At 48.3% G+C, this 23,945-nt stretch overlaps 2 protein-coding genes across 7 annotated transcripts in view; both read right to left on the reverse strand.

Annotated features, from left to right (window-relative positions):
- Nucleotides 1–1,591: 1,591 nt before the first annotated feature.
- LOC118092964 (nucleoside diphosphate kinase A) lies at nucleotides 1,592–9,718 on the reverse strand. Of its 2 annotated transcripts, none has more exons than XM_060282472.1 (5): nucleotides 9,568–9,718; nucleotides 6,125–6,255; nucleotides 5,625–5,726; nucleotides 3,953–4,065; nucleotides 1,592–2,022 (listed from the first exon to the last, which is right to left on the reverse strand). In XM_060282472.1, the coding sequence occupies exons 1-5, from the start codon at nucleotides 9,701–9,703 to the stop codon at nucleotides 1,902–1,904; spliced, it is 603 nt and encodes a 200-aa protein (XP_060138455.1). In that variant the 5' UTR covers nucleotides 9,704–9,718; the 3' UTR covers nucleotides 1,592–1,901. The 2 variants fall into 2 exon arrangements, with proteins under 2 accessions (XP_060138455.1, XP_060138454.1); XM_060282471.1 differs by having other exon boundaries at nucleotides 3,953–4,128.
- Nucleotides 9,719–15,193: 5,475 nt separating this feature from the next.
- The window catches only part of XPO6 (exportin 6), a 50,521-nt gene continuing 41,769 nt past the window's right edge, over nucleotides 15,194–23,945 (reverse strand). For all 5 annotated transcript variants that reach the window (XM_060282470.1, XM_035131974.2, XM_035131973.2 and 2 more), the window contains 7 exons: nucleotides 23,153–23,308; nucleotides 20,907–21,021; nucleotides 20,512–20,683; nucleotides 19,730–19,891; nucleotides 18,331–18,429; nucleotides 17,252–17,482; nucleotides 15,194–15,914 (listed from right to left, as the gene is read on the reverse strand). In XM_060282470.1, the coding sequence (XP_060138453.1) occupies nucleotides 15,813–15,914; nucleotides 17,252–17,482; nucleotides 18,331–18,429; nucleotides 19,730–19,891; nucleotides 20,512–20,683; nucleotides 20,907–21,021; nucleotides 23,153–23,308 (1,037 nt within the window). In that variant the 3' untranslated portion in view covers nucleotides 15,194–15,812. The remainder of the gene's footprint in view (nucleotides 15,915–17,251; nucleotides 17,483–18,330; nucleotides 18,430–19,729; nucleotides 19,892–20,511; nucleotides 20,684–20,906; nucleotides 21,022–23,152; nucleotides 23,309–23,945) is intronic.

Raw genomic sequence — 23,945 nt, forward strand, 5'->3', positions numbered from 1 at the left:
GTGCAGATGTCATAGGATGCCAAATCCCCAACAAAGGAGGCCCCCTAAAGCACACGTTTTCATGAGGCAAAGAATGCCTGCTTGAATACAAACTCGGTAAGATTTGCGTCATTCTAGTCCTTGCACCAGACGGAAGCTCACACAAAATCACCTAAGTCTGTTAAACTCCTGCTTGGGAAAACAGCAGCCGTTATTCAAGTTTTCCTGTTGCAATTGACCATGTTATCCAGCGCAGAAGCTAGCAAAGCCTCTGGAATCTAGGTGCTTTTCCGCTGGGGGTGTGCCCTTTATTGCTGTGACCTAAACAGAAGTGTTTAGGCCAAGGAAGCAACATTTCTGCCTTCCTCACTCTCCCCGTGACAATTGATGTCAATAGGAATGAGTTACAAGACTCACAATAGGGCCAAGGCCATAATTTTCTCTGGCACAACTAGGGTACCCACAAACCCTAGGAGACAAGTCTTCTGTTTGAAGAACTATCCAATATAAATAAAAGCATAAGAAGGGTCCTTGAAGGTGCCCATCAATATTTAAGCACATGAAGAAAAGGCTAAGCAGGCACACAGGGTCGCAGTCCTCCCCCTGCTGAAAGCTTTTCCATTTAAAGTACGGTATAGGACTTCTTTCTCCATTGTGTGCACATACTATTTGGCATATGCAAATTGCATGCAAATCTGTCTCCTTTGGCAGCCTTTTGTGGTGATGCTTGTTTTTATTTCATAAAGCTGATACACAACTTGACTGTAAAAAACAAACACAGTTTTTACAGAAAGAATAAAATAATGAAATGATCAGGTTTGTTTTTTTTTAAAAAAGGTAAGACCCCTTTAAAACATTAAACAAAATAATTACAATCAACAAGAAGCTAAAAACCAGACTGAAACACATGTCTGGATAGCCTTACCTAAACAATGTTTATAGCAGGTGCTGGAAAAATACAGCAAAGACGCCTGCCTGATATCAACAGGCAGAGAGCTTCAAAGTTGCTGCCATGTTAAAAGATTGATTTCTTACCAACGCAGAACAGGTATGTGTAACCTGTACCAGTTGGGCATATTGAAGTGGTAAATGGGGCATATATCAGGTGAGGCAATCTGCTACCTACCCTGTTTCTCATATTTTAAGACATACCCATAAAATAAGCCATAGCAGGATTTTTAAGCATTCAAGGAATATAAGCCATACCCCGAAAATAAGACATAGTGATAGGCGCAGCAGCAATGCCGGCCGCAGCAGGAGGAGGAGGAAAAAAATAAGACATCCCTTGAAAATAAGCCATAGTGTGTTTTTTTGAGGAAAAAATAAATATAAGACATGTCTTATAATATGAGAAACACGGTAGTTCCTGCGGTGTTGAGGTGCAAAAGACACCATCTTTACCTAAATCATATTTTCCTGCATTCTTCTCTTACAAGGCTGTCCATTCACAATCAGGTGGCCACTCGCACATCACCTTAAAAACAGGAGCAAAAAATGGCTAGCTTCATTAATGTAGAGATGCAAACAGAGAAAGGGATTACAAGTTGATGGCAGGCCCAAACACAAGACTTCCAATTTCCAGACAGAAAGAACAGAACCAGGTTTGTAGAAATAGTTTGGGTTTTTTTTTAATGCAAGACCCGTATTCCATGACTTGTCTGCCACGGATGTAAATCTGTCCAATCAAGTAGCACTGTGGTGCACGAGGCAGAGAGCAAGGTGTGGCCTGTGCAAAGGGGTGCCTGCTCCTTCCCTCCCTCCCGAGGAAAGCCAAAGTGGTTGAAGTGCAAGAATCCCACCCTCCTCCAAACACACACCATCAAAGCCTGTGGCACACAGGCTGGAACGTGGATCGCTTCAGAAAGGCAGTCAATGGGCAGAGGTAGTAGGCCCCGTGCTGGGGTGTGGACCAAGCCAGGCTCTCAGTGTTCATACAGGATTTTCTGATCGCAACAATCCCAGTCTATCAGCTCATTGCTGCGAAACCAAAGGCTGATCTCTCTCTGGGCCGTCTCCAGGGAGTCGCTGGCGTGGACAACGTTCCTGTTCACGGGGGAAACCTCATAATGAGGGCATAGCATAGGTTAAGGTTCTATCTATCCTACAGCTGTGGGTGGCGCTGTGGTCTAATCCACAGAGCCTAGGGCTTGCCGATCAGAAGGTCGGCGGTTCGAATCCCTGCGACGGGTGAGCTCCCATTGTTCAGTCTCAGCTCCTGCCTACCTAGCAGTTCGAAAGCACGTCAAGTGCAAGTAGATAAATAGGTACTGCTCCGGCGGGTAGGTAAAAGGCGTTTCTGTGCACAGCTCCGGTTCGCCAGATGCCGCTTAGTCATGCTGGCCACATGACCCGGAAGCTGTCTGCGGACAAACGCCGGCTCCCTTGGCCAATAACGTGAGATGAGCGCCGCAACCCCAGAGTGTTCCGCAACTGGACCTAATGGTCAGGGGTACCTTTACCTTTTATCCCACAGCTACAAAAACAACCCACCCAATTTTATATCCCCTTTAACAGTCACCAAAGAAGCTACTTCCACCAAAGAAGTTGTAGCTGGATGAGGGGGACCAAGAACTCTTTTTTGAATTTCTACAGAATTCCTGAGAAGGAACAGCTGGGTCTGTCTACAGCATCTTGAGCTATCCTTACCTCGGGCTGAGTCAAGAAGCCACTCTGATGCAGTAAAATGATGGAACAAGAGTTTCCCTGGACAGAACCTCCAGAGGCAAAGGGAACGTTCCAGGGGGCAATCTGATATCTAATACAGTATCTGTTTTAGGCATGAAGGAGGACTTTTAGGACGTTCACTCAAAACAAAAATAAGGAAAGAACGCGCACATTGGGGAACAAAGGTTCAGCCCAGTCTACTCTTGCTCTGCTAGATTTCTGTTAGGAAGGACATTTAAAAAACCGCAAGGGAAAATTAAAACTTGATTCCCACAACACCCCCCACCCCCAAATCTGTAGTTCTAGCTAGCATAGGCCATTTTGTCATTTTATTCCACTGTAAATGTAAAGGGTAAAGATAAAGGGAACCCTGATCATTAGGTCCAGTCGCGGACGACTCTGGGGTTGCGGCGCTCATCTCACTTTACTGGCCGAGGGAGCCGGCATACAGCTTCCGGGTCATGTGGCCAACATGACTAAGCTGCTTCTGGCGATCCAGAGCAGCACGCGGAAACGCCGTTTACCTTCCCGCCAGAGCGGTACCTATATATCTACTTGCACTTTGACCTGCTTTTGAACTGCTCGGTTGGCAGGAGCTGGGACCGAGCAACAGGAGCTCACCCCATCACGGGGATTCAAACCGCCGACCTTCTGATCAGCAAGCCCTAGGCTCTGTGGTTTTACCCACAGCACCTAGATCACCACAAACTAAGGGAAGAGGATTTTTAAGCACACGCATAGAAAAGTGAAATGTAATATAATGGAAAAATGAGAAAGCAAAGAAAAATCACACAACACGATGCATCAGAACTAACACTGACATTTCAATATCTTGATTGGTTCATCTTTCCCCTTCCCCTATTATTCATACATAGCAGTGTTGAACACTGGTTTCATTTGACCCAGAAAGCTCATTTTCCATACTGGCCCTCTCAGATAACTACATAATGGCAGGAGGAACGATTCTGCAGTGTACTTAAATGAATGGTTCACCAGACCGGGAAACGGGACTTAACCAAAAGAGTCAGCGTTTTGTATTTTTCATGGGTAACCATGCCAGAGACTCCTGCCAGTTTGAAGCTAGAAGCACCAGCAAGTCAAGACCGGCCTGGTCAGAGCTCAGTAACAGAGCACCTGCCTCGCATGTAGAACATCCCAGCTCCCATCTCCAGCCAGAGCTGAGACTTCCTGCCCGAAAAACCTGGACAGCCACTGCCAGTCCGTGTTAACAATACAGAGCTAGATGGACTCATGGTCTAATGTGCAGAACAGCTTCCTGTATTTCCTGCTATTTTGATCCCACTCATACCTGCTGACATGGACGCTGAAGTCTCCCCGGATGGTGCCTGCCTTGGCTTCCGTGGGATTTGTCTCCCCCACCATAGCCCTGGAGGTTTTGACAACGTTGTAGCCTTCCCAGACCTGAAGCAGGACACCATAGAAAAAAAGGGCAAAGACCAGTGGTTCTGACATTCCTGCTAACAGCTAAACAAGACAATATGTCTCTATCAGTGCCTTTCATTAAGTACACAGAGGTGCTCTCCCAACCAACATCACAGATGGGGTGCTTAGAAGGATGGGGTGGGGGCTTTAATGCATTGCAGTTGGCTATGGGCCTGGTTTGGACCACAGGGCCCAACCTGGCAATTTGCAGCGGGGGGCGGGGGCGGGCAATCTTCTGCTTCACAGGAGCTTCCCCTCACCCTTATGCCTTATACCTATGCAAAACAGTTCTTCCCATATCCAAGATACGAGCATCCTCAAAGCAGTACCCAGATTTGGCTTTGCATCCCACAATGCTAGTGGCGAACCTACATTTCTGGGGTCCTGGAAATTGAATTGCCATTGGGGGGGGGGCTGTGCAACCTGCAATGAGGTCTGGGTAACCCTTCTTTGGTGGGGCTGTTCCACGACAGATCACAACGTGAAAAGCAATTAACTATTACATCTCCAGCGTCATAACTTTTATATGCCTGTTGTCTTTGTCCATGGAGTTTTCTTGGCAGGGATACTGGAGTGGCTTGTCAGTTCCTTCTCCAGGTGGATCACGTTTAGTCAAAACTCTCCACTATGACCTGTCCATCTTGGGTGGCCTGCATGACATAGCTCATAGCTTCTCTGAGTTATTCAAGCCCCTTCGCCACGACAAGGCATTGATCCATGAAGGGGACGACAGAGGACGAGATGGTTGGACAGTGTTCTCGAAGCTACGAACATGAGTTTGACCAAACTGCGGGAGGCAGTGCAAGACAGGAGTGCCTGGCGTGCTCTGGTCCATGGGGTCACGAAGAGTCGGACACGACTAAACGACTAAACAACAACAACATGGAGAGAGCTTCAAGGTATTAAAAGACCTGGCTATCAGAAAGACTGCCTTCTCCTATACAGACCACCCAGGTCACTGCGATCTACTGAGGCTGACTGTGCAGTGTTGCATAACCATTCACCTGACTGCAGTGGGGGGGGAAGGGCCTTCTCAGTGGTGGCACCTGCTCTGCGGAATGATTTTCCAGCAGAGATCAGGTTTGCTTCAATGCTAGGTGGTCTAAAAAGTCCTCACTTTCCCCAGCATTTCCCTGATCATTTTTGCTTTACTGGCTTTACGACTAAACAACATTACATCTCAGTTTTCGATTGAAATTGCTGTACTGTGTCACTGGTGCGATTTAAACATTGTAAGCGACATGGACTAAAGTCGCTTCTGGGACCCCTCGGGGATTAGGGCTCGGAAGTTTAAGCGTCATTCGTTTCGCAGTAGATCTGCCCCTGCACAATGGCTAAATGTTCTCCTTCCTCTATCAGAGGCAGCATGCCTCCGAAGGACATTTGCTGAGCATCACCAGAGTTACACTCAGAGGTCCCATTGGTCTGCTCCCCATTGGAGCTTCTGGTTGGCCAAGGTGAGAAGAGGATGCTGGACTAGATAAGTCTCTGGGTATTGGTGAGAGGGGATGGGGGACGGGGAAGAGAGACTGTCTTACCATGGCAACCACAGGCCCCGAGGTCATGTACTTGATCAGCTCGTGATAGAATGGCTTTCGGCGCAGTTCATGGTAGTGTTCTGCCAGGATGCCTTCATTAGCCTGCCAAAACAAAGGGGCATCTGATGTTCAAATGGGCAGAACCTCCATCCTATGAGACCCCGAGGCACGCTCCCGTGTTGGCATGGGTAGACTGTCTTTGGGTCCAAGGGATTCGGGCTTTTGTGGGTTCATGAACCTCTTGCCCCAGATGTGCACCTTGAGGAAGGGCTACCTGTCTGTGTCTTCTACCTTGTTGAAGGTGGCTGATGATTAACATTTAGATCCCCGGGAGGGATTGAAACTTCCCTCCCCACCCCACCCTGGAACAAGGCTGTGGGTCATGGATAACTCTCCTCTTATTGGCTGAACTCTACAGAAACAGGAAGGAGCACTCCAACCTACCCCAATGTTTCCTGGCAAGCCTTGATTTCCCCCATTTCAGCACCCAATGAGCGTACCTGGAGCAACTTGAGGCCCACAAGCTTGAACCCGCGTTTCTCAAAGCGTTTGATCACATCCCCCACCAGCCTCCTCTGCACCCCATCTGGCTTCACGGCTATCAGTGTGCGTTCCTGCAGCCCAGGGACACCTATTGGGCAAAGAAAGGGTGGTTAGAGCCAGAGATCATGGCTGTGATGAGTGGGAACTGCAACAAAGAGTTGCAGCGTACAGTGCTCCTGTTCAGTGTTGCAGGAGCCAGCCAGCCAGGCCTCCTTTCAGAGTACTCTTTCATCCTCCCTATCCCCCCTGGTTTTCTGTATGTAGGTTGTTTCCCTGGGCTTCAATTCAAACCTTTTGGAGTCCTAAGTTTAAGATGACAGGGCACCAGATCTCGAGGTGATTCATCCGAGTTCCCCAATTTTGAGATGGCACTAAATTTCACTACAATTTCCACCTGTTTAGGGCTGTGGCTGAATTTGCCATCGGCTGAGGATGATATACATTAGAACAGTGTTTCTCAACCAGTGTGCCTCCAGATGTTTTGGGACTACAACTCCCATCATTCCTGACCACTGGTCTTGCTAGCTAGGGATGATGGGAGTTGTAGTCCCAAAACATCTGGAGGAACACTGGTTGAGAAACACTGCATTAGAACACTGTTCTATTTCTGAATGAGTTCTGCAACAGTTCCCCCTCCATTTAGCCAAAGTAGTAAAAAAAATAGAATATGGTAGAAATTGTGATAAACGCACAGAAAGCAGCCAATTTTGCTCTGGCGGTAGCAAAATGTGCCGCGCTTACTCTGACCCTCAGATAGTAGACTGCAAGCTGTCAAAACTAATGTTGCTGTTTTACAATGTTTGCTTTTTAAAAGTATTTGCCTGTATAGAGATGCTGGGTTGTTTTGTAGGCACGATGGCTGGCAAATCAATCTGAACATCCCTAAAAGTGAAGGCAGTAAGGAAGCATTATTGGAGGGGCAATGGAAAGCTCAGCCCTCTTTTCCACTAGATGCTCCCTCTCCCGCAAAATTTTGGGAATACAGTACAGCAAAAAGCCTTTGATGCCCAGTGGTGGGTAGCCACCTAGCCCCTTTCCCAGAGGGCTTTGCTTCCTGCAGGAGGAAAGTTACAGCCCTGAAAAGCAAGCAGGCTGATTAGTCACTGGGGACCTACCTAAAAGCAGGTGGATAGGATTGCAGCCTCAAGGTGCCAGCAAGGGGCAGCAGGAGGGGCGGATGGGCATATTTTAAGCTAATACAGTGGTACCTCAGTTTAAGTACACAATTGGTTCTGGAAGTCCGTGCTTAACCTGAAGCGTACTTAACCTGAAGCGAACTTTCCCACTGAAAGTAATGGAAAGTGGATTAATCCATTCCAGACGGGTCCGCGGAGTACTCAACCTGCAGCGTACTTAACCCAAAGTATGAGTGTAATTGGTTCTGGAAGTCCGTACTTAACCTGAAACGTACTTAACCTGAAGCGAACTTTCCCATTGAAAGTAATGGAAAGCGGATTAATCTGTTCCAGACGGGTCCGCGGAGTACTTAAACTGAAAGTACTCAAACCGAAGCGTACTTAAACTGAGGTATGACTGTAATACCTAGCATTCGTATCATGTAGTTAAGTGCGCCAAGCACCTCCTATACATTAAAGATAGGATGTTACATTTAAAGCCAAATCTGCCTTCTGTGCCAGGAATCCCAGCTGCAGTTGACGCAGTGGGGTCGACTGGTCCACAAAAGCTCTATGTCACAATGAATCTGCTAATTAGTCTCTGAGGACGCCACTGCCAGGAATCTCTTCTGGGGCATTTGCTATAATAAGCTAAAGTGTCTCCTTCTCGGGAAGTCACATACACTGACTGTGCAATCCTTACAACAGTCCTGTACGGTAGGCCAGTTAAGAGTCCTTTCAGCTCTAACCAAGCTCCTTTAACATAAGGTTACCAGACGTCTCAATTTCCCAGGGAGTCTCTGGATTCACAAATCAGTCCCCTGAAAAAATCCATCTGTTTAACAGGAAGTTAAAAAGTGTCCCCGGATTCATTGAAAAAAAAAATCTGGTAACCTTACTTTAACATGTAGTAATCTCATTATCTGGGGGGAAGAAAGGGACTATTTTTTTTGTTGTTTTCAAAAGGAGAGTGTGATGTAATTCAAGGGCTCTGTTTTCCAGAGAGAAGAAAAAGTAGCAGCTATCCTCTTCAACTACGAAGGTCAGTTATGCTGCTCTCTGGGGACGAGGGATCCAAAAGCCAAAGCAGGGGGCCACCTTTATTGGGAACAACTGAATCATCGCCAAGTAGCAAGACAGCATTCTCCAGCACACTTCTCGAAAGAAAGAGTGGGGTGAGACAAACAGCTAGATAGGAAGTTTGAAGCCCCAAGTTGGCATTTTATGTACTGATCTTTAAATACAGAAGTGTGGGCCTGGTAATGTTGACCTCTGGTCAGCCCTGCTAGCCAGTGTGTCAAGGAGAGGGAATTAGGAATTATCACTGCCCACAGATAGATTTTCTTCCAACCTGGTGTGTGGATACTAGTTTGCATGGTAAAACCATCTTAGCCTGAAAGAGAGATGAGCGCTGCAACTGCATAGTCGCCTTTGACTGGAATTAACCGCCATGGGGTCCTTTACCTTTACCTTTTTTACTAGTTTGCATGCTAAAAAAGGGAACAGCAGCAGCATCTGACCACCACCCTGGGAGCCAAGGCCAACACAGGGGCATGGAAAAGTAGGGCTGGAACTCCCAGCTCTTCACAGTCTCAAGGCAGAGGGAACTTCACCACAGCTACATCCCCAGAGGATGCTAAGCTGTGCCAACAGAATTCAGAAAGATTCCTGAATTGCAGGGAGTTGGATTAGATGATCCTCCTGGTCCCTTCCAACTCTATGATTCTAGGATGCACTTGGAACAGGTCACCCCGCCTCTAGTTTGCACAGCCCAAGGAAATGCCAAGCCAGATCTCATAACAGCCCCCCAAGCCAAGCTAGCAAGTACGGTACTAGCTTGGGTGGGTAAGCAAAGAAAAAGTGCCAAGGGGTACAAGTCTTACGATTCCTTCCAGGAATACCCAACTCCTCATAGTTGCGTGCAACCAGGGAGTGCCCTGCTGTGTCTCTCTAGGAGTATCGCATGATGGAGAGATAGGACTGTGCCGGACTCCGGCTTGGCCAATTGTCAGGGACCGTGGGAACGGGAAGGGTTGCGGACTGAAGAGAGTCGGTGTGTGCGCGTGCGCGCGCGCGCGCGTGTGTGAGTGTGTGGAAGGGCCCGGGCCCGGCGATGGCTGACTTGGATTTGCCGGCCGGAGTCACCACAAGGCGAGGGCGCAAGTTGCGCGCCCATCCTGGGGGCAGGGAGGCGCTTCGCGGGCGAGTTGTTCTGCAGCCCCTCGCCCGAAGGAAAAGAGCGGAGGCAGGAGCCCACCCCGAGGGCGCTTCGCCCCGCAACTCACCCGCGCTGTACAGCCGCCCCCCGGGGAGGCGATCGCAGGGCAGAGCCCCCAACGCCCCGAGGCTGCCCGCGCCCCGCTGCCCCGACGGCAGCAACAGGCGGCAGCTCCGGCCCACGCAGCGCTGCAGGAAGCCCATGGCGGCTCGCCCCGCAGAAGGGGGCCGGCCCGGACGGGTTTATAGACGAGGGCTTGGGGGTGGGAGAAAGCCCGGCTGCGGGGTTGCTGCTCCCCCACCCCCACCCGCCGGTCCGCCCCCAGGCCAGGCCGAGCAAGGCGGCCCCCCCCCCGGGGGGGAGGCGTGGGAACGAGGAGGATCAAGTTACAGGGAGGCGGCCCCCTTAAAGAGACCCGCAGCCCCCCCACCCCGGGGGTGGGCGGCTCGCTTCTTTCGGCCGCCTCGTCGGCTAACAGGATTTGCAGCAACTTTCGGCTCCGGAAGCTGGGGGCGCCCATTGCTGATGGGCCGGACGAGCAGAGACAACGAGGGTGGGCGCACTTACCTGATCTTGGGGTGCCGTCCGTAGCTGCTTCCGCCGGCAAGGAAGGATCAGGGAAGGCAGGCGTGGGGGGAGAGAGGAAAAGCTGGTTGAGTGCTCCTAGGCAGGAATGGGTGGGTTTAGTTTAGTAGCAAGTTTAGTTTATTGTTACGGTTCTCGACCAGCATACACATATATACGTAAAACAATCCAAAATACGATCTAAAATATAAGCAATAAATATAAACCACTTTAACCATTATAAAAAATCATTAGATTAAAGAAGTTATCACTACTTGGGAGGGTACAGCAAATGGGTGGGTTTTTTTGGGGGGGGGGGCAAAGCAGCCGTTTCTGAAACAGCAAAAGGGGGATAGGAAGTTGTTTTATGAAGCAAGCTCAGACCATTTGACCATCTACTAAGTGGGTACTTTAGCGGGGGTTAAAATACTTCCACATTAGCTGCAACACGCATCAATCCAATAAAACGCATCAATCCAATAAAAATATGTCCCAGAGGCGAGCACACCTCACTGCGACAATTGGGTGCACCTTGCCTGCCCCTTCCCTTCCTCCGTTCCCCGGGATTAGATTGTAAACTCCTAGCAGCAGGGACCCATGCTCTATTTGGTAAAGCACAAAACACACTCTGTAACGCCAGCATCCAGCAATTTGGCACCCACCCAGGTGTTTCGTGCTGCAGCTTCCAAGCTGGCTGTGGCTGATGATATTTCTAGTCCAGAACAGCCAGAGGAAGAGGAGGAGGAGGAGGAGGAGGAGGAGAAGAAGAGGAAGAGGAAGAAGAAGAAGAAGGAGGAGGAGGAGGAGGAGGAGGAGTTTGGATTTGATATCCCGCTTTATCACTACCCTAAGGAGTCTCAAAGCAGTTAACATTCTCCTTTTCCTTCCTCCCCTACAACAAACACTCTGTGAGGTGAGTGAGGCTGAGAGCCGTCAGAGAAGTGTGACTAACCCAAGGTCACCCAGCAGCTGCATGTGGAGGAGCGGAGACGCGAACCCGGTTCCCCAGATTACGAGTCCACCACTCTTAACCACTACACCACACTGGCCACCAGGTTGACAAAGGCCGATATCAAAACAAACAGCAACAAGAAGTTACTAAAGGGATAAAGCGATGGGCTATGGGAGTTGCTCTCTAACACAGTTGAAACGTTCTTAGTTTACGGGATGGGTTCCTGTAGCAAATAATTAACATTGGTCTTTATAACACCAAGATATACTGCTCTACTTCAGTACATGCTTGGAGTATTAGAACAGTAGTTCACATGCTTTCCCCCCTACGGAGCAGTTGAAAATTGCTGAGGGACTTGAAGGACCAATTGATTTTTGTGCAAGTTGTGGCCTCAAAAATCTGTGTGGCTAATTGCTACATTCAGTGCAGATTTTTTAATATATAAAAAACCTCTGCCTTTAGAAGTGTCTCCCTCATCCTGAGAGCGGATCGTCATCCAGTGATGAACAGGGAGGGAGGGAGGGAGGCTGGATTCATGGGTGCTGTTGGCGATCTTGCAGATAATATACAGAACATCTAATTAGAGGAGATTAAGAGGAAACACGAGGCCCCGTTTGGAGAGAGGCCACCCTCCCTTCTGTCAATACAGCTGCAGTCAAATACTCGCAACTCGTGGAAAAATAGGGGAATTTATAGACTTTAGAGAAACTTTGCCCTTTAAGCTGAGGTTGTGTCCAAGAACAAGCTATATTTTCCCTTGGCAAAACAAACCATTATGTAGCTGGTATCACTGGCCTTCCTCAGTGCCTTCTTCATTAGCATTCCACCCTTTAAGTGGTGAAAGGTGCTGCCTGATCACAACATTCAGTCCTATATTTCTCCCTGGACTTGAACCAAATTGGCTGAAATACTTCCCTAATACACAGGCCGGCAACTACCAGCCCCTGGGCCAAACGAGGCCCTGCAGGGGTTGCCAAACGCTGCTCCAGCTGCCAGCCAGATGGAGAACCTGTGCAGGGGAAATAAAATGCTGGACTTAAGCCTAGGAAAACCTAGAAGGGCATTTCATTTACCATTCCCTGCTCAGAAGTCTTCCGGATGCCAACCATGTATTAAAATCACAAGTGCTTTTTCCCCATAAGCAGGAGCTATGTTGTCTAGGACCATCTTCGTACTTGTCCCCATCCCACCCCTGTTGTTCCAACAACCCTGAACTGGCTCCAATTCAGAAGGCAAACAGCGCTCTTGTACCTGCTGGAAGTTCGTAGCTCCCAGAACAGTGACCCCAGAAAAATATTGGCAGAAGCATCAAGGACAGAGGGTTGTTTTCCCCCTACCCCACAACTGAACGAGCCCTGCTTAGTTCTCTTCTCCTCGTTCCCAATCCTAACCTTCGATTCTCCAGATGTTGTGCCACGTGGATCCATCAACCTTTTAAATGCCATGGACAGGTTTAGACTGGGCACCAGGAAGGAGCCATGTGATGAGCGCTGGGGCACCAGTAGGTTGTATAGAGGGGCATTGGAATCTTCAATGATAGGAGCTTTTGAGAGCAAACTAGACATGCATTTGGTCCAACTAAATGCAGGTGGACTCAATGTCCAAGGCAGATAACCACTCTTGACCTTTAAAGCTCCTCCGAGTTTTGCCCCCCCTTCCTGCCAAATAAGACCAGTTCACAACCTTTTCTCTTCCAGCTCTACCAATATTCATTCAGCTGACCAAATATGGTAATTTCAGGGGAACAACCCTGACTCCCTTGCTATCACTCATGCATGGAACTCTTCAACCCAAAAGGTCCACGACACAGCCTCCCCTTTCAGATCCCTCCTTAAAAGTCCACCTCACCCACGAGCCCTTTGATTTGAACCCACAACGTTCTGCCCCCAAAGACCTGCCTAGCATCAACTGAACTGCAATGGCTTTTGGGAACAAACCTGCCAACTCTTCTGCCTCATGGGCAAACATCCAAACGGCATTCATGAAGAGGAGCTGTGGTGCGGTTGCTCACTTCTGAGGAGCCTCAAGCACTGCAATTCCCAGTTTGTGGAAAAGAAGCTGGTGTGCTTGCCTGCTTGAAGGCTATCGGGCCATGGCTATTGTCTGAAAGCATATGAGATGTAGCAACTGCGCTGGAAGCTAAATTGAGTCTTATGATTTGGTCAGTTCCTAGTCAGATGACTGCTTGGGAACAATCTGCAGTCCACCCTGAGCACCATGATGGAAGAAAGACTATTGTTGCAGACCATCTGCTTTGAATGCAGAAGGTCCCAGGTTCAATCCTTAGCATCTCCAGGTAGCGCTACCTATCTGAAACCCTGGAGAGCAGCTGCCCATCAGTGTAGACCAGGGATCCCCAAACTGCGGCCCTCCAAATGTTTTGGCCTACAACTCCCATGATCCCTAGCTAACAGGACCAGTGGTCAGGGATGGCGGGGATTGTAGTCCAAAACATCTGGAGGGCTGAAGTTTGGGGATGCCTGGTGTAGACACTACTGAGCTAGGTGGACCAATCAACCAGAGCTTCCTACGTTCCTAAAATCAAGCAAGCTTCACATTGGAAGAGTATGTGCTCTGGGGAAATGGGACAACCAGTTGTTCTTAGCAGCAAGATTTGAGCATCTTCCAAAACTATGACCACTGACCCATTGATCTGGACAGAGAAAACATGCACTTTCACTCTGGGTAAACATAGTGAGCAATGCTTTCACAAGGATGCTGACCCCCTGAGCAGGCCAGGGACAGGTGGAGTGTCACTGTGGCCGAAATCAAACAAGACAAACAAGACTTGTCTATTAGCAGGCACAGTTTGTAACGTGTCATCATCCAGCTCCCAGCCACGGCTCCTCCCTCCGATGATAGTCGCCATAGTGAATTCTGAAGAACCATTCTGTCCAGGGGTGGTGGTGGAAGCAGAAGATCCAGCCTCCTCTAAACAGCGGCTTCTGTTTTAATGCAGTGTTTTCATTGATGCTTCTCTCACGCAAGCCTCTTTTGGGAGTGCTAGCCTCAAAGCCAGTATAGAAACATCTTGAATGAAATGAAGACCCAGCAAGCCACAAAGTACAATGGCAAGGAAAGACTGGATATCTGAAGAGGTTCCAGTTCATGGCATTCTGCTGGCGAAATTGCTCAGACCATGTGCCTGCAATTCGGCGAAGCACAACAGCAGGTTCTCATACAGTTATTGATGTTTTTCTAAAGATTAAAGGGCCAGTATAATGTAATAATTAAAATGTGGGAGTGGGGCTAGGTGCTAGGTTCAGGTGCACACAGAGCCTAGAGTTCACAGGGGTCCACCTGAGGTTAGTCGCTCGCCTAACTTACCTCAAAAGGTTGTTGTAAATAATAAAGTAGCCCATGTAATGCCACCATGAGTCTCTTGGAAATGCAGGCTTTGAGCAGATATGAAAAACCCTATAGAAGCATCATTAACTATCACTGAAAGTCATGTAGCAATCCATAGAGATCACTCTTCAGGAATGTGCACAGATCCAACTGCACAAGCTGAATGGGAGTCAACAGGGTTATGCTGCAGCAGCAGCAGCAAAAAAAAAGCTAATTCTACTCTAGGCAACAGAAGTATAGGATCCGGATTAAGGGGAGTAATAGTCCTGCTCTATTCTGCCTTGGTCAGACCACACCTAGAATACTGTGTCCAGTTCTGGGTGCCACAATTTAAAAAGGATGTTGCCAAGCTGTGTAGAGGAGGGCAACCAAGATGATCTGGAAACCAAGGAACAGTTGAGGGAATTGGGTATGTTTAGCCATGCAAGGAGGAGACTGAGAGGAGATATGATAGCCATCTTCAAATATCCAAAGGGCTGTCACATGGAAGATGGAGCAAGCTTGTTTTCTCCTGCTCTGGAGGGTAGGACTCGAACCAATGGCTTCAAGTTAGAAGAAAGGAGATTCCGACTCAACATCAGGAAGAACTTTCTAACAGTAGGAGCTGTTTGACAGTGGGATGGACTCCCTTGGGAGGTTGTAAGCAGGGGCTGGATGGCCATCTGTCAGGGATGCTCTGGCAGAGACACCTGCATTGCAGGGGGTTGCACTAGATGACCACTGGGTATCCCTTCCAGCTCTATGGTTCCATGAATTAGTCTGAAGCCTATGCCCTCCCCAAGACTTCCCGAAAGGCCTTGAAGGTACCTAAATAGATCTCAAGCCCGTCTAAAACAACAAAGTAAGCACTTTTTTATTTCCATTAAGCACATTTTAGTATCACAATGGAATGATGAGAAAAAACTTTTCTTTAAAAAAAACCCCACGAAAACAGAGCTCTGTCTGTCTGTCCGTCTGTCTCCCCGCCGATGGCAGGGGAGGCTTCAAGGCAATTAAAAACAAAAAGTTGATGGGATGTTCCCCTCCCCAACAGCAAGGTGCAGGAGGGGAGGGACGCAGGTGGAATGATGTGAAGGTGGGAACATCTGAAGTAGTCTTTGGCGTTTCTGCCTCATGATTGATGCACAAGACCAGTCACCGGAACCTGCAAATCTGCAAATGCCACAGTATTAAGACAAAAACATCCAGCTATAGAGGAACGGCCTGCAGATGGGCCTTGAGACACCCTGTAGGGCACAGAGCTGCCACAGCTCAGCTGCGAGGAGGAGCTGGAAGGGGAATGGACAAGGTGGGGGCACAGCGTGCAGCTCTCCCAGGCACGGGGGCCCACGTGGGAGGTGCTTCTGCATCCAGCCGGCCTGGTGAGATCGGGGAGCGGAGGCAGCGGCAACACGAGGAGCACAGGCCCACTCTCGACGGGGATTCGAACTAGAGTCCAGTGCCGAGAACTATAGCTTCACAGTCCCAGGGGGCAAACTGTCGTTGCAGAGTCTGTAGTAGCGCAGGTCGTTGACCAGCCTGTGCACGTTCTGTGTAAATGAGGGCAGGTCCTGGAAAAGGGGTGGTGGGGAGACATGGGAGAGAAGAGACAGCCAACGGTTAGGACAACAACAGCAACAGGATTAACCAATCTTTCCTGTTCTTTGCCCCAAAGGAGTGTTGACACTAGGGAACGCAATGGCACCGACTTTGCCCAAGCACTTCCAAATATCTCCTGGCTCCATTTTCAACAATTTTATTCAGCAAATTTAAACTAGGTTGTGTGGGTGTGAGACGGCCTGAAATGTCACCATGAAGTCTTATGAAGGAAGAGCAGAGTTGTTATGGGAAATAAAAACCTTTGTAGTGAGCAGCCCTGAAACAAAAGCAATGTTAACCCCCCCCCCCGAAGCTGCCTTATATCCACAGTCAGGCCGTTGACCCATTTTGCTCAGTACTGTCTGCACTGGCTGGCAGCAACTTTCCAGGGTTTCAGGCAGGAGAAACTCTCTGCATGAAGCCATGAGAAGGTGCAGTCTGATGGGACACACAGCTTTGAACAGAGTCCTGAACCAGCCATTACTCTGAGAGCTTCCCTTCCTCTTTGAGACCTCTTTAAATGTGAAGTGCAAATGGCACCTATCACCTTAAATAATCATGGCTTCCCCCAAAGGACCCTGGGAACTGTGCCTTGTTAAGGGGGCTGAGGGTTGTTAGGAGACCCCAATTCTCCTCAATCAATCCCTCTGCCCATGTAACTCTGGAAATTGTTGCTCTTTGAAGACCTTTTTAAAAGTGAGGATGCTTTTGCATGCACAGCATATGACCTTACGCTATGGGTCCTACTACCACACCATCAGGGCAAGGGGCAGGGCTGTAGCTCAGTGGCAGAGCCCATGCCTTGCCTACAGAAGGTTTCAAGCCCTGGTTATCTCCCATTCAAGAAGAATCAGGGTAGTTGTGGAGGACAAAGACCCTTGACAAAGATCCTGGAAAGCCACTGCCAATCAGAGCCGATGATCCTGGGCTGGGTGGGGAAATACTCTTGAGCTACCCTACAGTCCAAGGGAAGGAAAATAACACGACAATGGAGGGTTTTTTTCAGAGCTTGTGGTGGTAAATCAGACATGGCGGGAGAGGGCCAGAGGGGAGCTGACCACAACTTCACTTGGCGCGAAGGGTGGGTTCTACATCCTGCCTGTGGGGATCTGGCAGGCTATGGTAAGAAGATGATGCTGGTCTAGATGCCAAACCACTTTGGTCTGATTCAGTTTCAGGGTCCTTCTTATGTTCTCATTCAATAATAAAACGTTAGAGTTCAAGGAAGTTCTATTTGGGGCACGGTTGTGTGTGTTGTCAGTCTGTCCGTACAGAACAACCCCACCCGAAGGCTTCAAGCCAGCCTCACCCTGTCCATTTTGAAGTTCCTTCCAAGCACGTTTTTCTGGTTGGTGTCCACACCATCGCAGCTGGCCAAGAACCCCGGGAGAAAGGCTGAGTAGAAGCTATCAAAGTCCACGGAGGCCATGTTGTAGATGGCTATGCCAATTTCCTCTTGCAAGAGGTCGTGTGATTTATGGAACAGTACCTGAAGCAGGACATTCACAAACTGAAAAAGCATGGATGTCCGGAATATCTTCTGTGGGGAAAGAGAACAAGGGCATTCAGCAAGCTCCTGCGGTGCTCAGCAAAAACAGCAGCTCTGCGGGATCAGTGAAGCTGCAAGCTGCTCTGCAAATGGGGAAGCCTATTCTGCCCTCTACAGGACGATCTGATAGGCCTCTATTGGGTGGCTCATGGCAGCTGAATTATGCCACACCTCCAGGGTCCAGTGCAGGGTCCATTCACCTCCATGGATGCAGAGGTAAGTGAAAACCCTTGGCAACTTGGCATTCACCACTCCACCAGCTGAACACACCTGCCCTAGCAAGCTTGCACAACATTTAAAATGGTTAGCTCTTGTGATAATGTGGCACTCACAATGAAAATGTGGGTAAAATCTGCTATGATTAAACAATGACAAAGCGTCCTGTCACAATGCCTATAGTGTGTCTAGGGGCCCCGTTTTCCAGGGTCTCTGACATGCTCATTCAATGTACCTGATCCTCTGCAAACCGTCCGCCACTGGGCATTTTGGGCAGTGGTTTTGGGAGCAGTGTATTCAACACAGGCATTAGAAAAAAAGCTCTTCCCGTTTCCCTCTCCAAGTTGAAGGAGAATTAGTTTCCTTGTTCTGCCTGAGCGAGAGTCTTGTTCCTCTCTGCACAGGCCAATTAAATTTATGACACAAGCCAGGCCTATGCTCTTCCAACACGTAAGCAACAGCAACTCCAGCGAGGAGAGCACCCGAGTGTATGGACCACTAGGGGGCAATAAGCAGGAAGAACCAGAATTACTAGCCTTCTGAACTGTCCCTCTTCTGCCAGTGCTTTGTGTAAGCAAGATACAAACTATACTGTTGTATACATTGGAAAGTGGGGAGCTTACCTTGTGATACAGCTTCTGCTTTGTGTTCAGAGTCTCCAAATAGAACAAGTTCTGTTTAAAAAGGTGTATGTCAGGCTGCAGGAAGGACTGGCCAAATGCCTATGGAACAGGGGGGAAAGCCTATCAGGACATCAGACATTGAAGGAAGTAACCAGGACATCAGACATTGATGGAAGCTCTTTGAATAGCCATTGGACCAATGATAGGGAACCTGATATTGTCTAACCTCGAACATCCCTGCCCACTGGCCACATGAGCTGATGAGAGGAAGAGTCTTAGTTTGACCACATCTGGAGGGCTCCAGACCGGCTACCTCTGTATCGGACAGCAACCCTCGTGTCAGGGATGTTTTCTTGTTGTAAAATCTCACTTCCTTGAGACTGTCTCGCATCAAGTTATGAGTTGAAGCAGGAATGGTTGGGATTCAGTGGCCCTCCTCCAAACACAGACTGAGACTTTGAAGGAAACAGGGCCAGGGAAGGAGCTTTTCCTATTTCTCCTCAGAGCGCCTCAGGGAGTTAAACTAGAATTTGAGAATGGCCGAATAGACTAGAGACTGGACTTTGACCATGGCGGCAGCAGCAAGCAGACAACTCCCTAGCAGGATGCAGACATTCTGGGCCATGCAGAACATTCAGAGAGCGCTAAGCAGAAGCGCTTCTCCCAAACAGGATGAGCCAACTGGAATGCCAACAGCCAGAAGCACTTGGCTAGAATCAGCCACTACTGAGCTGTCAGCTTTTTAGCAATCTTCTGCTTACAAATTAACAGTGTTCAGCACTTGGAATGAGAAGGGAACCTGAGCAGGAGTTGCCTGGAATGGCCCCAAACACCAAATAACTAACAGGCTCTCAGTAGACAACAGAATTAGGAACAAGTGTGGGTACAGAAGGAACAGCAGTGTATTGAGAAGAAACTTCTCCAGTGGGTTCAGTGAGTAACTCCAGGGTTCAGGTGAGGCCTCCACAACAGCTACTTGGTAAAGTAGATGCTAGAGATTTGCTTGAACATCCAGACCAAGGAGTTAACTTGCTTTTCTTAAAATAACACAGGCCGTTCCTATCACACCGCTCCACACCTCTAGGAAGTCACAAAGTTAAAATATGCAGTTGCACTAAGCACTGCCTCTTTTGAAAAGGTCTTGAGCCTTCAAAGTGTACAAAGAACACAATGCAAATCAAGTGGGCCCTTCTCTTAACGTGTCAGGACAGCATTTGGACTCATGGGAAAGCCAGGGACTGTTGCGTTCTTGCAGCTGGTAAGCCGTTTTAACCATTCTGCTGTATTGGAACAGAGCCCCATTTCACAGTGTTACCTGTTTCCTACAGTTGCCAGCCAGAAGCACCTGGGCCCCCACAAGCAAGGAAGCAACACCACCAGCCAACTCCCGTCCAGGTACCTGCATAATGGTGCTGAACTGTGCTTCGTTCTCCATCTGCTCGTCAGCTACGCCTCTCTGGACACTCGCCAGAATGCTGGACTTGAAGAAATATCGCCAGTTGTGATGAAGGACCCGGAAAAGCAGCTCAAACAGTTCAGCTTTCACATCGGGAGAGGATCGCTTGGGGACAAAGGGAAAGCACACAGGGAGTCACCACACGCCCATCGCCAGAACGGATCTCATTACCAGCACAGCCCAATGCAGATGGTCAGAGAGGGAGGCGTTTGCTATGTAGCAGAAGAAGGCAGAAGTCATGGGTTGGCGCTGCAGTTGCACACCCTTTAAGCACTGCCCCTCTCGAAAATAAAATTTAAACGAAAGATGACCATCTGATTTTCAATCCATATTCCACCCAATGAAAGTTAAAGGCAGCTAGCTTATTTCCATGCAGTATCCTGTCCTCTTCTTTCCACAGGGAAGCAAAATAATAAACAGTGTCGTTGCTTTCCTGGCAATTTTAATTCCTGTGGATAGTTTGGCTGCTGCCTACCTCCTCCCTGCCATTGGTATTACGACGTGTGAACAAAGCACCCGAGGACAGATCACTTGGCAGTGTCTGAAAAATGGATCCTTTTTAAAGGAGTCCGTTTGTGCATTTGACTGTATACATCTGATACGGAGCAGCCCTAAGGGCTTCTCAGGGGTGTGGCTCCGCTGCTGTCCCATGATTCAGACCCTGCAAGAGCTTCTGCCTTGCCCCATCCCCTTCTGTCTCTCGCCCAGCCCCAGGATGGCCCTACCTCCGCCACGATTGGGTAGACTTGCTCCATGCAGAGTGAGATGATGTTGGGTAAGAAAGGCTTGAAGACTTGGCCTGGCTCTTGCACCACCACCTGAAGGATCCTCAGAAATTTCTCTACCACTCGGCACCCAGTGCTCCCGTCATGGAGGATGCTCTCGGCCAGCTGCTCTCTAGGGACACAACACAAAAAACAATTAAGCTTTCGGGAAGACTTGAGTCTAGCTGCAGAGCATTTGTTTACAGGGAACAAGTGCATGGAGAATTCCCTCTCCCCTCTGAAATCTGAGCTACGTAGCAGTCTCAAAAGCGAGCTCCATCCCATTATTACATATTCATGTTCTGTGTCAAAGTAACAGTAGCAAAAGATTAGCGACAGGAAGGTGAGCGGGTTACCTGGTGAACATGTTGAGGAATGTCTGTATGACCTGCTCGGTGAAAGGCACACCCATCTGCACCCTCAGCCCTTGAAAGAGGGTGAGGAAGAAGCTCAGCATTTCATCCGTTACATCTGGAGACGGGAAGGCGGAGGAGCCAAAAAGGAAAGCATTAACAAAAAAGCAATGTTTTGACAAAGTGACTGTTCTTGGGCAGGAGCCACCTTTGCTATTTGACACTGGGACTGGCAAAGCGAATCCTCCCCTGGCACCTACGGCACAGCTAATGCCAAAGGCTTGACACCTTAGCCCTCCTTAACCAGCAGCTCCGTGAAATGGACAGCTAAGCAGCTGGTGAAAAGGCTCTTGAGTGTTATCAGTGTAATAACATGTACAGCCCCACAGTCAATGGCAAGGCACTGGATTAGTGCACAGAATGGTTTAGATTGAACTCTAGTGGCTGGCTGCGGAAATGCAGGACTGTAAAAAAAAATCTCTGACGTCTGACCCTAAAAATCACTCTCTCTCTCTTTGAATGATAAAAAACCCAATAAAATAAAATAAATACTTGAAATGAACAATAATCTCTAGCGAGCAACCATACTTAGTGTTACACGTGTACACCTACTCAAAAAAGAAGTCATGCTGAACTCAGGGAGGGCTCACACCCATTACTCACTTTGACAGTTAAATTTTTGTCATGCTTACAGGCATTTGTGATTTTAGATGCTCTGCTCCTCTTGCAGGCTCACACCCTTGCTCTAGCTTGATTTTTGGCACCAATGTTGGACCACAGCTAAGGGTTGGATGTGAAGTTTTGTGTGACAGCAATTAACGTGCTCATTTTACTATATATAAAATTTCCATGTTCAGCCACTATGCAACATTTTATACACACTTCGGTTTTTGTACCTTTTGGTATAGTACTTCCATGCAGTAGCTGCTGCTTAGCTTGTTTTATTATCATTTTTAAATGTTATAACATTCAGATAAATAAAGCTATTTATTTGATGCTCATGTTATGTTTGAAATGATTGAATTTTGATTACTTTTGTAATGAAGCATTGTATTTGTATCTTTGTTACGCTGTGAGCTGCTTTCAGCATATTTATGTGGAAAAGCAATCTACAATTTTAAACAAATAAACAAATTACAAGTGGGCTATGGGTCATAATCTAGAGTTGTATCCTTGGGTTGCAATCCAACATGCTTTCTGTAGGTACTCAAGAAGAGGGCATGTGCCACCTGGAAACATACAGAGCTAAGTGCTAAGACTTAGCAATGCAGGATCAAAACTGAAGTTCTGGGCTTCAGCACCTCATGAGCAGTGGCATAGTAATGGGGGTGGGGTGGGGTGCGCGCTGCCTTGGGCAGCAGGCTGGGCTGGGGACAGCAGGCTGGACGGAGCTGGCCACCTCTGACGGCTGCCGCCCTCTTACATATGTAGTAGGAACATAGGAATCTGCCTTATACAGTGTCAGGCCAAGGCTGTTTTAAAGTTCAGAGGCATAAAATAATTTACACACAATATATTTTAGCTCTTTTTGCCTTTCTCCACCCGCATTATTGCCCCCTGGTGCCCTGGGCGACTGAGCAGGTGAGAGTTATTTCCCCACTTTAGTGATGGCCACCAGATAATAAAGATTCCTACTGGCTGAGACAAAGCAAGCATTACTCCAGAAAGAGCGGATCGTGACCAGTTGGGTTTAAGCTGGTACAGCTAGAAAGTTGGATTCTTGGCTCCCCTGCACTACAAATTCCCAACTTTTACCTGGACAAAATATGATAAAGCATTTCTTGCTTGTAGCCATAGGCCATTGCATGTACAATAAAATACAAAAGAAGTAGCATAAGTAAATATAATCCCACTCAAAATGAAATGATAGTTAAAGTCAACTTAAAAACCATTTGGGGTTGCCCTTAATTTCTGCTTGCTTAAATTAACGAGTCACCTTTGTAAACCACCCACATTTGGTTCGAAAGCCTCATTCAGATTTTCTTCGCTGCATTGAAACCTGCTAGGACCTGTATTCGAATTGTTCCCTGTACATGGAAAAGATCAACGTTGGGACAGCCCAGTGGCATGCATAGTGCCATCTTGATTCCTGATGAATATTCTCAGCACAAGTGTGGGCAGGTGGGGCAGGAATTAATGTGGCGCCGGCAGCGCCTGTGCGACCATGCCAGCCCAATGGGACTTCTTGCCAAGTACAGGTGAGAGCTCCTGAACGACCCCCGCCAGGAAAGGCTGCCCTGTGGTTATACCTGACTGATGAATGAAAGCTGGGAAGAGGGCTAGCGAGACCTGCACAGACTCCTGTAGTGACTGGTAACAGAGCTGGCGGGACTTGGTGGCTTCCCCAGAGATGCTTTCCACGATATCTTCCAAGACGCTGAGAGTCTGATGGATAACTGTCTTGGCTGCAAAATCAAGAGAGGACATTAAAACCATCAGCCCAGGGCACCAGTGGGTGGTGAAAATAGATAAAAGTTAAGAGGTGGTAGCCTGAAATTCCCAAACTATTTGCCGTGAGAAAATGGCTAGGTTTTTCATGGGAAATTACAAAATGTGGACCCAAGACACCCATCCCAGAGAGGTGCATCTCTGTAAGATTCCCTACTCTGTCCTTGCCTCTTCCTAAACAGCTTCTACTGAGAATGGGTCAGTCTGTCCTGTCTCTGAAGAGATGCAGCATAATGACCAGAGTTGTGCAGCCTGTCTGGACAAATCCAGGATCCCAAACGAAATGGGGCCAATCCAGGATTTGTCTAAGCAGCCCCAAACTGCTCCAGGGTGGATCCATCTGAAGTGATCCAGGGCTGCCAAATGAGGAAACAGCTGGTTGGTGGAAAAGGGAGGAGGAGGAAATGATGGTGGCAGAGAAATCACCTCCTTATTCCCTCTTCACACCGATCAAGTGTTTAATTAGGCTTTAAATCCCATATTAAACATGCAGTTGCAAAAGTCTAAATCCTTTCCATCTCCCCCTCACCAACCACAGGTTGAATTAGGATTTAAAACCTTAATTGAAGTGCTGCACAAGTCTCCCCAATTGGG

The sequence above is a fragment of the Zootoca vivipara genome, chromosome 14 (assembly GCF_963506605.1).
Source record: "Zootoca vivipara chromosome 14, rZooViv1.1, whole genome shotgun sequence".
Taxonomy (NCBI): domain Eukaryota; kingdom Metazoa; phylum Chordata; class Lepidosauria; order Squamata; family Lacertidae; genus Zootoca; species Zootoca vivipara.